The 13,555-nt window shown below is 42.8% G+C and overlaps 1 protein-coding gene across 1 annotated transcript in view; it reads right to left on the reverse strand.

Moving 5' to 3' along the window:
- The window catches only part of DPYD (dihydropyrimidine dehydrogenase), a 319,890-nt gene that overhangs the window by 212,294 nt on the left and 94,041 nt on the right, over positions 1-13,555 (reverse strand). The window contains exons 5-6 of the mRNA XM_087827593.1: positions 6,560-6,721; positions 693-889 (exon numbers count right to left, since the gene is read on the reverse strand). Of these exons, the coding sequence (XP_087683719.1) occupies positions 693-889; positions 6,560-6,721 (359 nt within the window). The remainder of the gene's footprint in view (positions 1-692; positions 890-6,559; positions 6,722-13,555) is intronic.

Consider the following 13,555-nt stretch of genomic DNA (forward strand, 5'->3'; position numbering starts at 1 on the left):
TTCTAGGCTCAGATTGAATATCTGAAAGTCACGGATACAAATGAACATTTTCCATTTCTATGTATTACTCTTCCTGGAAATAAAAGACCCCGTGATTGAATCTTGATACATAATAATCATACTTGTTAATATCAGACACTATTTTTTTTATATTTATGGCATTTATGAGATAAACTGCATGGATGTTTGTTAAAACGAAACATTTTCTGTAGGCTCTCACCTAATCACATGCAAAACGTAAGAGACTACACTGAAAATACGTGAGCAGGACACTGTGTCTGTTACGCAACAAAATGAATCACTCGATATTCTCCTGAGCTGGATTTTTCCATTTCCGATTTCCATAATTCCCAGATACATCTCCATTAAAGGAGAGATTCACGGGGGTGAAATAAGTTTTCATAGCATTGGTTCCTCTATCCATAAAATATTTTGCTGAGATTTCTCTAAAATTCACAGAATGAGACAGAGGAATTTTAAAATAAATATTGCTTAAAGCCAACTGCAAATTCAAACTTAATAACAAACCCAAAATCTGAGCATTTGGAAAAAGAACACTGACAATACCATCTGTGAGCCTGAAGCTCCTATATGATTAGAACCAGCACTATTCATCACCGGTCTTCGATACATGGGATACAAATAGCATCACTCGCTCTTTGATACAAACGTGAAACAAATGTAGCCATTACCTTAAACCACCGACGTAATCTTGTTTCTCAAATATCGTGATGTCAGAGTAGCCTAGTCGAGCCAAAAAGGAAGCGCAGCTTATACTGGCCGGCCCGGCTCCGAGGAGAGCGATCTTCGCCGAGTAGGCCTCGGGCATCTCCTCCGGGGGAGGCAGAGACGGATTCCTGATCTGCGGTATGTTCATTGCTTTGAACACCTATGGAGAGACCAGCGGCCATGGTTACAGTTTTTAAACTAACTTCGACATCCTCAGCACTTTTTAATATTTCAAATGCATGTATGTTTTTAACAGAAATAAGCAGTACATTTTCTTAGAAGTTGCATTGGGTCGGGCTCCCCACCAGCCCTGGTTGTCATGCAGAACCTACCAGAGAGAGGCCCGAGTGCCCCGTTCACCACTGAATTTTTAAAATATGTTTTTATTGATTTTTTTTTTTTTTTTTTTAGAGAGAGAGACAGAAACATGGATGAGAGAGAAGGATCATCTCTCAGCTGCCTCTTGCACAGCCCCTGCTGGATCGAGCCCGAACCCTGAGCATGGGCCCTGCCCAGGAACTGAACCAGTGACCTCGTGGTTCATGGGCTGACGCTCAGCCACGGAGCCACACCCGCTGGGCACTGCTAAATACTTCTGGCCCCAAAAGGGCTTCTATCTTCGTTTTTACTTCAGCTATTAATTTTTATTGCCTACTTATTATATTTATCATGATACTTGGGAGCAAAATACGTGGTTTAAATCTTAACTCACAGTATCATGCCTCTTCCATGTGATTCAGACAGATCCAGTATCACTGCTTTCTACCACGATTCATACAACACATTTATAAAAGGGCACATATTTTTAAGATGTTCAGACTCAAATCAATGACAGTCCATCATTCTAAACTGCAAGGGGCCCACAAGAGTATATATATTTGGACTTATAAAATCAAATTCATAAAAAAAAAAAACCCACACAAACCAATAGCAAATAATCCTAACCACCATGCAATTTGGACCAATTTCAAAGTTATTGCCCCAAATCTCTGAAACTTATATTTTAAAGCTGTAGGTACAAATATATAGTTTTAAAACAAACTAAAATATTGTGATAAAAATCACCTAGCAATTCATTCAGTCCTATGGTTTTATTATCAATCATTGTGCCAGCACTGAGTATTTTTAATAGATTTCTAAAGATTTTTAAAGAAAAATGTCAGATATTTAGTGAAATCTATCAAGACATCATTCCTTTCTATTAATCATCACATTAAGATGGAAAGGAGAGGGACCAGTCACCCCCTAAAAGGTATTACTTGCATTTATATCCCTGAAAGCAGTGCTTTGCCAGGGTACAAACTATTGATTTTATTACTGCTTAATGTACATCTTTCCTGTATATCTCCTTTCTCCCGTAAATGATTACTCTTTTTTGGTATGAACAACATTCACAAACTATTAGTAATACCGTTTTAAACAGCAGCAGAGAGAGATTTTATGGAGAGATGATGCAGATTTGGGGCAATTTGGCAAATGTGAGGCATCATGAATCTAACTGTTGTTCTGTTTATAAATGACCCATAAACCGCATTAGTGATAAATACTGTGTATTACTCATTAGTATGGCACCGCACCTGAGTTTCTCATCAGGTACATACTGATCGATCAGTTTGTCAAACTGTATCAACATGTTAGACTCTTTCCTAAATTTGCTTATAGATCAGCTTTCCCAAAATCAGGTGCAGGCTTTCCAAAGTGCAATAAAACTTTAGTCACAAGCTTGACCTTCAGGGTCCCTCGTTACACAGACGCCATCCAAGGCCCTGCATTTAAATTTCCTAGGAGAGCTTCTGTGTGACTTTTCATAGAAAAAACCCCACAAAGTTCATCATCTTGGGCCCTGCAAAACCTGGAACCCGGCTGTATGCACAACAATCCTTTGATGGACAGAAGAAAACTATAAAAACTATAAAACAATAAAGGCTTTTTGGTAACACGTATAAACGGAGAACCTGGCTAAGCCCTATGTGTTCATCTAACACAACCGACTGGAATAGAGCTGCTTCCTAGTGGACGGGAGCTGGGCTCGGGGCCTCCCTGCGAGCTGTGAGGGCGGAGACCCAGCACCTGAGGCTGGGCCGCAGGTGGAAGGCCGGGACCTGCAGCCCGGAAACCTGGGTCCCACCGAGTTTGTCTCGGTGACTTGTGACATGACCCGGGGCCAGCGAGAGTCTGGGAGGTCGTACAAATGAGAGCACAGCTGTGCGCCCGGATCTGCCCTTATCAGGCGCAAGCTGGTGGAAGTTAGCGGATTTCATGGAGCCTCGTGTCACTTCCTCATGAAATGGAGACGATCGTGTTTACCTGCAGGGCTATTTTGAGGATTATCCAGTTTTAAGTGCCCCCATCCTGCAGGGCAACAGGAGTTTTTTAATGTTGACTATATTTTTTTTTTTAGTCACTTGGATCCTTAGTTTCCTTGTGTCCAAAGTGGGAAAACATCACGTAGTAAACATGCCTCAAAGGTTGCTTATCCACATTTTAAAGTGAGATATCACAAAAACGCGTGGGAGTCCTACGCCGCCGGGGTGCATTGTAACTGCGTTTCCCCCCGGCCTGGTCCTTTGCACGAAGCTATAATCGCCTCCAAAAACAAGTGACAAAAATTAATGAAGACGGGATTATCAGTCCAAGGGCGCTAATGTGAGCATATGTTTTACCATGTTTGCTACAAAATTTTAGTTGCTGGCTTTTGTTATTTCCCAAGAAACTACAACGTATCTCAGGACCTGCCGTTTAGAAGCAGCTCACAGCACACTTGGGTCCAATCGCTGCTCCGTCAACGCTGGTGGGATTAACTGACCGACGCTCTGCCCAGTGGGCGCCGCTCACGCTAGGCGTTCACACCGGCCGTCTGCCGGGACGGCCTGGTTCGCGCCTGCTGCGCCGGCTTAGTGATGAAGTGTCCGCTCCAAAGGGTCTGATTATTTTACTTACAGAGCAATCAGCATAACAAACATACAGTTGGAACTTATCCAATCTCGCATTTCAGTTTATGTACAATTTTTTTGGTAACTGGTTTTAATTTGAGGATTGCGCATAGTTTTTCTTGCCTCTGCTTTTCTAGGGTAGATGGGATGCATCACAATAATATATTATCTGAGAGAGGATGTGTAATACTCAGCTATTTATTAGTATCTGTGTTTCTATAATCTCCCCGAATGTGCTTGTACAAGGCAGACGCTGAAGGCTGTTAGTGACCCTCATGTTCCAAAAAGACATGGTAGAGATATCTTTTCTATTAAAATGATCACACAAAGGAACAAGTAAGCGTATTCCTTCTTCATTCACAATTCTTGAAACTAATTATTGTAGCGCTGAAGCAAAATATAAATGTTGGTGTCATTTCAGTAATTGTAAAACGTTCCTTAATGTAGCCTCAGACACCTGGCCGTTTAAATTATAATAGTGTATTTTTATTGTATTTCCAAACCAAATAATTATTATTAATATTATTATTGCCAAATTATCTTACGGAAGCAACAGTGTTAGGCCTGACTGGACTGGGAAAAACTGTCTCCCAGAGAGAGTGGGAACCGCCCCGGAGCCCGTTTGTCCCAACGGCGCAGAAGCGTCTGAAGCAAGGTCACTGCGGATGTGGAGACGGCAAAGGCCTGAATAACAGTGACAACACAGGACCAAAAAAAGCAGCCGGCCTCCCGATTCCACCGCGGGCTCTGTCTTCCCGCCTCAGTCCCTGCCGGTCGCACGCCCACGGTCACCTGGGAAAGTGCACGGCGTGGACTTAACCAAATCAGGCTGCGGGGCTGGTATTTTAAAAATCACTTATAAATTAGAGCAAAAACAATCTTCAAAAATATCATACTATTTTAGTCTGCCTTCCTAACCTTTACTTAATTTGGTTGAAAAATAGATTTATATTTCTTTAAAGGTCAAAAATCAATCACTGTTTTATCAAACAACACAAACAGAAAGTTATTTGCCTCATGTCCTGTTTTGACTTAAGTGCTCATATCGACAGCTCGGCAGTTCGAACGATGGCATTTCCGATTCCCCTCACTACCCTTTCCCTTTTCACTGGCAGTAAATCAGCATTTTTGTGCGCGTTTCGCTCATCTGCTCAGGGCACAGGCCCGGGCTGCAGGCTCAGTCCCCCAGCAGGAGGCTGCTGATTCCTGTTTCATTTCATCGATGTTTCTCTCTTTCTCTCTCTCCCCCCCTTCTTCTGTTTCTAAAAGCCAATAAAAACATATTTTTAAAAATTTTTTAAAGAGTTTTAAAGAACAAAGAATGAATGGAAAGCTGTTCCACAGAGTTTCCCTGGGAGATTTTTATTTATGATTTAATAGATATATTTGAAGCCACAGTTACACAAAGCATAACTGGATGAAATGGGAAATATATTCCTCTTCTAGATACCACGATTCAGTTAAAATGCATTGACTTAATGCCATCCTAACCTACGCTACGCCTTAAACAAACAGGCTTTGCCTTGGAAAGGGGTGGTGGGGATCCCACGAAAACCAAGGGAGCCTTCTCAGGGGAGCACCATCTGCCCCTCTCACCCAGGCCACGGAAAACCTCCCAATATTTCTTACACTCATTTCATTCTGAAAGGCAGTGTCAGTTCATACACACATGGTGTGGCCTTTCGCTTACTGCGCCCTTGCAAGCTGGCCCTGCTTTCTTGGAGAGACGAGGGGTCCCCGAAGAAATGTGTGGGCGAATCCAAGTGACTTCTCCCCATCAAGGGAGGATTTCCCCAGGTTGTAAAGATCACACCCTGCCCTGGGCGGGTAAGCCTAATGCAATCGTGAATTTGGTAAGAAAAGAAATTAAATCCCACAATTTATTGCAACAACTCAGAACCTCAAATTGTTTCTATTTTCTCATTCCCAGGAGCCCTTCCTTAGAATTAACCTGTCAGGGAGCAGGAAGGGAAGAGCCCTGATTTATTACGAAAAGCAAAGGGAGACTTAAGCTTGAGGGATCTTACGGGAAGGGCCCTAAAAGGAAAGAATATACGTTGTTGTTAAGTTGACAAAACCAGATAGGGAAGTCATTAACCAAAAATCTAGTGCTGACAGGCATTTAATTTGGCCTTTTAGCCAACTGGACCCCAAGGATTACAGGATCTTACTGTAACCTCCATATAAGCTGATCATTTAAATGATACATGAGAACTGACCTAGCAGCTGACTCCAAAGACGAGACCCCGGAGGGCGGCAGATACGCCAGAGAATCAAAGTCACTTACAAAGGATTTGTACCAGAGAAAGCCATGACCCAAACTTATAAAATAAACAGCAAAAAAAATGCTTTCGTTTTATTTCATTATGTATTTGCATCCAGATAACATGCTTACTTCAAATCTATACGTTTACAGAATCTAATGCTGATGAATATTATTCAGTTTCAGGGTGTTTGAAAATTCTCTAACCTCTATTACTCATAAAATATGACAAAATAATACTGATACTTTATTTCAAACTGTAAAGATTAAAGAGAGTCCCCGGGGAAAGCATCAGTTACGCAGGACAGCCCTTCCATAACGGGGCCCCCTTGAAAGACTCCGATGTAAAGTTAATGAGTAAATTCTGTCTTCAGATCCTCTAATTTATGTAACGTTCAGTCAACGTATTTTAATAACCTTCTGGGATTGCAATTAGTTCGACATCTAGTTTTATAAAATTTCATTTTTTGAAAGTCAAGTTGTGGAATAAAAATAGTGTTTATGGCACAAGACGTGTCCAGTTTAGCTGTGGTACCAGGCTAAACATGTTGGGTATCAACAAAGCACCGAGAATTAAAGTTACTTTAACATTTCTATGCTACGAGGAGGGGGAAACCCAGGGCGTACATCTTACCTCAGTAGCAAACTGCTGCAGTCCACCGATGTTAATTGGTCCCTCCTCGGTGGCATACAAATTGCATCCACCTACACAGAGATCGGAGGTTGGACACACCATTCCACAGGTCAGGCCCAGGGGGTTGTCTGAAAAGATCATTTTGGCAGCTCCATAATAGTTCTGCCAAAATAAAAAAAAAAACTTCATTATGTAACAGTCAAATTATGGCCGAATTTTTTCTATCAGGTAATTGGGTTGAAGACCAAGACGTAAAAGATGCAAAGCTGACAATACTGTTTGCCACCGGGAGCCATCAAGCAGTCACCAGCGGAGTGTCTAACATCGGGGACTTTCCAATATCTGGCGTATGAATAAACGGACATTTAGTCAATTGTGGGAAACTGAGATTTAAAATACAAATGTTCTGCGATAGTTTTCTTCACAAGCCATCTAACTATATCCTGCCATAAATTCTTTTCATTTTTAACAGAGGTAAATGAGGCATCCTGCTTGAACAAGCTCAAAACCTAAATCTTAAAACTTAACAAACAATAAATGGTTACGCTCAGGTTACCCTCCATTCAAGGAAAACAGGAGCAGCCAGGGCCCTCTCTCCCCTCAGGCCCCTGACTTGTGCAGGGACACTCGGTGGCATGAGCTCTGCTGGCTGCCCTTTAATCACACGCTGCTCCCCAAAGATGCGGGCGACGCCCAGACACGGTGCCCCTGGGCCAGAGCCTGCCGGGTCCACCCCCGGCCACTCCCCTCCGCACAGCCGACCGCTCCAGAGCAGCTGCGAATCCCTCTCATTTCACCCAGAGGTTTTAGAGCCCAACTTGTCCAGAAATTGTACAACTCTTATCATTCTTTCCTAGATAAAGAATGGATAGTAAGTTGAGTATTTCAGGGCCATTTCTTCCTCTGATCAAAAGTAAGATTTAGAGCTGACCAGTGACCCTCACAACTGCGAAGTGCATGAAAAATAAGGAGAATTTGAGAAACTATCGGTCAGGATGACCCAAAGGAGACATGAGAACGAAATGTAGTATGTTATTCTGGACAGAATTCTACATCAGAAAAGGGGTATCAGGTAAAAAAAAAAAAAAAAGGGAAATCTGAAGACATTAGAGACTTTGTTCATAATAATGTATAAATAGTATTTCATTTGTTATAACAAATGTGCTGTAATATCAGTGTTAATAACGGGAAACTATGTGCAGGTGGATATGGAGATTCTCTGCACCATCCTCACAATTTTTCTGTAAATATAAAAATGTTCTCACAATACATTTTTAAAAAGAGGTGGCAGAATGTACTTAACAGTATGAAACTAATGCATTTATTTTATCTCTGGCTTTGTTTAAAACCCTTTTGAAGGTCTTTGAAAACACACGCTTTGCTTCCATAAATAACCTCAACCATAAATGCAAATTGTTAGGGACTGTGGAATATCGATGATGATAAACAGCAACGATGCTATTTATTGACTCTTTGGTACACTCCCAGCACTTTGCCAGGCCTTTCTTTATTCTTTATCACCAATCATCTTATGTAAGATGTCCGGCACTCAATCAAAAATGTTAAGGCATGAAAAGAGACAGAATTGAATGCCTCATAATCAGAGAAAAAAATAAGTAAGTGAGGGAGAGCCACAGGTGATCCAGAAATTGAAGTCAGCAGAAAGACTTTAAAAAAATCTTGATGAAGATTCAGGCAAAGAAGAGGCAGACAAAACAGATGCAACAATTAAAAACATAACCAGAATACTGTAATCTCTTTTAAAAGAATCAAACTGACATTATGTAAAGGAACAACACATTTAAAAATAGACTTTAATGCACGGTTTTAACAGCATCAGTGATAACTTAACTGCATTTGTCATATTTGGTGTGTCTCCTTAGCAACCAACAGGCATGTCTGAAACATAAGAATGGTTCTTTGATACATAGTTTCTGAATACACAGGAGGAATGTGTTATGAAGTTTAATTTATAAACAAGGTAACCTAGGTAGAAAAGTGAATAATTTGCCAAAGGATCACACACAGCATATGACAGGCGGAGCTGGGATTCAAAGCCATACTCCGGACCTCTTAGGGCCGAGGCATAAGCCGATACTAAAGCCCACTGTTAATTACTCAATAGATTATAATGTGTAATAACAGCAGGTTTAGCTATAAGATGTACTTTATAATATATAAAATAATACTACATAGTTATAGTATTATTCAGCTACAATACATGTCTTTAAGTAAAACACACAGCAGCTCTTTGCAGCATTAACAGGAGGGCGTGTAGCTGGCCCGTTAGACTAATGATGCTTCTTTCTTCAGTAGGTTATTTTTGCCTGTGTAGTTCCTTCAGTGCTGATTTTTCAACCAGGACCCTGAAACGTTATTACAAGGCGAACATCTTTTTTTCTTAATTCAAGAGGTTAAGATCTGTTTGTTCCCACCAATTTGGCCACATTTCCCACCGTCTCTGTAACATCTCCATTAATGTCACCAATGGGGGCCAATGATGAAGTTACTAAACCTGTCGAAGTGTAATTTCAAAAGTCAACGTAAAACTCTCTTACACGTACGAAAGGAGCGTGTGTCAAAGATTTTACTTGACTCGTTAATAAATGAAGAATCACTAAAATACTAAAACTGATTCAGAGGGCATTTGAAGCCGACATGGCTTAAACAGTGACTTCTATGGAAAATCTAAGTAATGCTTTATACAAGTTCTTCACAAACACTTCCAAAGTAAGTTCTGGAGTTATCTTCCTACTGAACAAAAATATGTTGCATCTCTACTGCACCCAAATCTACACGTTAAGATGTAAAATCATAGCCTGAACTTTTAATTAATATTAAATAACAGAGTGAGCCACTGGCTATTTTTCCTAGAAAAATTAAATAATTTAGTGTAGGTATAGTAAATGATACAAACTTATTTGCTTGGCCTTATTTTCTGGTTTTGGATAATTTTACTTAATAATAGTCAAGATGAACAATTACTAACTTGAAATGAATTGGTCTGTGCCTAAGCAAAGACCTTAGTTCCTGCTTCAATCCACTGATCCTTTCACTCAGCACCAGCAACCAGGCAGTTAATTGCTTCGGGAGGAAAGCTCAGTCACTGTCAGTATTCTCTCCTGCTCTTACCTGACATCTCAGGAACCGGTGACATGATTGATCAACAAATATTTATTGACTGACTCACTGACTCAAAAAATCCTATTGTACAATGAGAACTGCCCTTATATTATAAAAACACGAGCATGGGGGAAATGTCAATTGCAGATCACTCTTCAGGATATTCGTTAAAAAAATAAAAATTAAAAAAACATAAAAGAAAAACCATAGAAAGAATATAATCTAATTAAATTCCTAAGGATCTTTCCACAAGAGCATCGATTGTTCTATGAGCCCCAAACTGAGTTTCAAGATTGCACATAAAAGGAAGACACGAGAAGAGAAAGACATGCGTTTTTTTTAAAAGTGCAGCAAATGAAACATTTACAAATGAGGCTCGTGACTGGCGATAGCTGTCCAACTGCCACCACAGCCCACCGCTGACCGTGACACTGTTGAGTAATCCTTCAACTCTCAGGACTCCAAGTCCGACCCGTACACCAAAATAAAATTGTAGGAGGCTACGAAAACTGTTAAAGATTAGTAAGAATGACTGAATGCTTCCTAAATAGGAAGCACCATAGCAATGCTTTAAAACGTCCAGAACATGCTCCCTGACACAGATGCGCTGGTATCAGAGCAAGAAGTCACTTCAGGCTGAGGCTTGAGTGGGTGGCAGTGATATGACTCTAGGGCGACGGGACTCAGAGATGAGGGGATGGCACCTGAGTCAACATTCAGGAACCTTCAGGAAACATCTTGGTGTAAAGGCTCGGCAGTCTCCCTACATTAGCTCAATCCCTCGCTTAGGAAGCGAAGATAAAAAGATACAGTTGAAAAAAGTGCTTCTACCTCATTGTGGCGAATCCTGACGACCAGCCTAAGGGTTGAGCATCGGCATTTTTAAAAAATATATATGGCCCAGCCGGGCGTGGCTCAGCAGTTGAGCATCGACCTAGGATCCAGGAGATCAGGGTTCGATTCCCGGTCAGGGCACATGCCCGGGTTGCGGGCTCGACCCCCAGTCGGGGGCTTGCAGGAGGCGGCCGGTCCATGACTCTCTCATCACTGATGTTTCTCTCTCACTCTCCCTCTCCCTTCCTCTCTCTGAAATCAATAAAGACATTTTTTAAAAATAAAATTAAAAAAATAAAAAAATGTATGTTTTTATTGATTTTTAGAGAGAGAGGAAGGGAGAGGGAGAGAGAGAAACATCCATGAGGGAGAAACATCATCCATCGGCTGCCTCCTGCACACCCTCTGCTAGGGGTCGAACCCACAACCCAGCACGTGCCCTGACTGGGAATGGAACCAGCGACCTCTTGGTTCCTGGGTCCGCGCTTGACCGCTGAGCAATAGCGGCTGGGCTACTGGCCCTTTTTAATAGAAGGGTGACCTGATTAAGGGGCTAACTGGGAAGGTCATCGCACAGACAATGTGGACATTCTCAGAAAGGGAGCGAAATGACAGGGAATGTAAGGAAGACGAGACGGCACCTACGAAAGGAAAGCACCTCCCCGTGCCGCAGAATACAGTCGCTGTGAGAGTGGCCGGGCCTCCCCCGGGGCTTCGGGCGTCACCCGGGCCTCCCCCGGGGCTTCGGGCGTCACCCGGGCCTCCCCCGGGGCTTCGGGCGTCACCCGGGCCTCCCGCGGGGCTTCGGGCGTCACCCGGGCCTCCCCCGGGGCTTTGGGCGTCACCCGGGCCTCCGCCCCTCACAAGCCCGTCTGAAGAAACGGCAGCGGCTTCCCCTGCGCCGGGGCCTGGGCACTTCGACAAAGGGCCCAGAGCCCGCGGGGAAGGGCGCGCCTCCCCACGCTGCCCACCGAGGCGCCAAGATCAATATCAATTTTTCTCTCCGCTGGTAAGCGGGAGGATTTCTTGAGCCTTCCTTCTAAACAAGAGGCCCAGCGCCTGTTCTGTGAGATCTTAAGCCTTCCTAAAAGTAAAGGCTATAAAATTTAAATTCAGAAGGGCACTTCAAGGACACCCCAGCTGGCTCCTTCTAGAAAACTCAGAACCACTTCAACTGGTTCCTTCCCGTTACTCAGTCACGAGCCTTTCGGTCTCTCGCTGCCTGAAGGAAAACACACGGGGCTCTGGAAGGAGACACACAAAATAAGTCCCTGATCTGCGCAAAGATTTATGTTATGTATAAAGCAGGAGGAATTTTATCCCTTCTTTAAACAAAAATCTAAAAGCGGAAAAGTTGTGGGCTATGCTTGCTGTTCGTACATCAACAGAAACGACCGGGCACCGTGTGCTCTCCAGTCCAGCAACTCGCCCATATTTTGCAGGTGGTGAGTTTCCCACTCCTCGTTGGGATTGATAAGCGTGTCCTAAGGTACAAAACACGTGCCATTTCTGCAAGTTATTTCAAGATAACTTTTATTCTTCACTTTTTACTTTAAAATTACAGCTTGAAACTGCATTCGTGTCATCCCTCTACCATTTCTTTAATGGTTCTTAAATTCGTTACCAAGAAACATGAAAACCTCACGAGCCAGCTACCCCCTCAGATGGCATAACTACCTTAACAAAGAGCCCCGTGGCCGTCAGGCCTCCGTATCCCGGCAGCAGCAGCCATACAGCCGGCGGGTTTATTTTAAAGCTCCCTTCCTTCGCCCAGTGACAGCTTTCACAGATGGAGGCCCTCTTCCAAGATAAACTCCAATCTGTTGCATTTAAAAAAATACTCAGTAAACTTCAGTCAGTCTGCACGCGGGAGAAGGGTGGGTTAGCATGACTTACAGTTCTGCACTGAGCTACCTAATGTGAGAGAGCTGATGAACGCTAATTAAATAAAAAGTGTCTCTAGAGGCACATACAGAAGATACGGGCACGAGGAACACTCCGCCTGGCCGTCGGCATCCCTAGTAAACAACCTCGGGGCCTCCAGACGTTTGTCAAGGGAGCTGGGATATATCATGAACAGACACACAAACACTTCTCCCCTCACAGAGCTCACATTCTTGGGGGGGCAAGCGGGGGGGGGACAGAAGAATAGGTTTGGCTGACTTTACTCTGGAAACCTGCTCTTCATATCTCAGATGTACTAAATTTTAGAAAAGTTATATGATTAGGCTTTTAGAACTATGAGTTCACTTTAGGCTCACTTAATTTTAATGTGTGAGGAAATAGCCATTCTTGTAGAAAATAAAATCTTATCAGACGTTGGGATACTAAACTAAAAAACATACGTGTGCGCATGTGTGCATTTAAAAAAAATACTCGGGTAAACTTCAGTAAGTCTGCATGTGTGAGAAGGGTGGGCTGGCGTTACTTATACTTAATGGTTTTTAAAGTCATTATCGAGAAACATGGAATGAACACACACACATACATACACACACACGTGTGCTCATGGATTTCAGAACCATACACTCCTGGATTTGTTTGCAATCTTCACCCGAGGATATTTTTTCCATTGCTTTTCAGAGAGAGTGGAAGAGAGCGAGAGAGAAACATCGATGTGAGACAGACACATTCACTGGTTGCCTCCCACACGCACCCTGACCGGGGCCGGGGACCAGTCTGCAACCGAGGTACACGCCCTTGATCAGAACTGAACCCCCTCCTATTTTCGTCTATTAAAAAAAAATAAAGTCAGGCTGCTTTGTGACGGTTCGCTCTGCACTGACGAGAGGCTTCCTCGTTGGCAGGGTGCTGCGGTGTGCACCACAGGGTGCTGTTACATTGCAGCTGGTAACCAGCTGCTGGCCACTATTTGTACAGTGGATACAAACAGATTTATCAGAAAAGTCTCCCTCCCACGCACACCAATTTAAACCCATGGCTACCTTCAAAATTAGAATCAGTTTTGATGATGTTGCTTAACATTCTTCAATTCATTAAAGTTGCTTTCAAAAACTAAGCTGCAGTTTCTTTAAGATG

This window comes from Miniopterus natalensis, chromosome 19 (genome assembly GCF_054644295.1).
Source record: "Miniopterus natalensis isolate mMinNat1 chromosome 19, mMinNat1.hap1, whole genome shotgun sequence".
NCBI lineage: Eukaryota > Metazoa > Chordata > Mammalia > Chiroptera > Miniopteridae > Miniopterus > Miniopterus natalensis.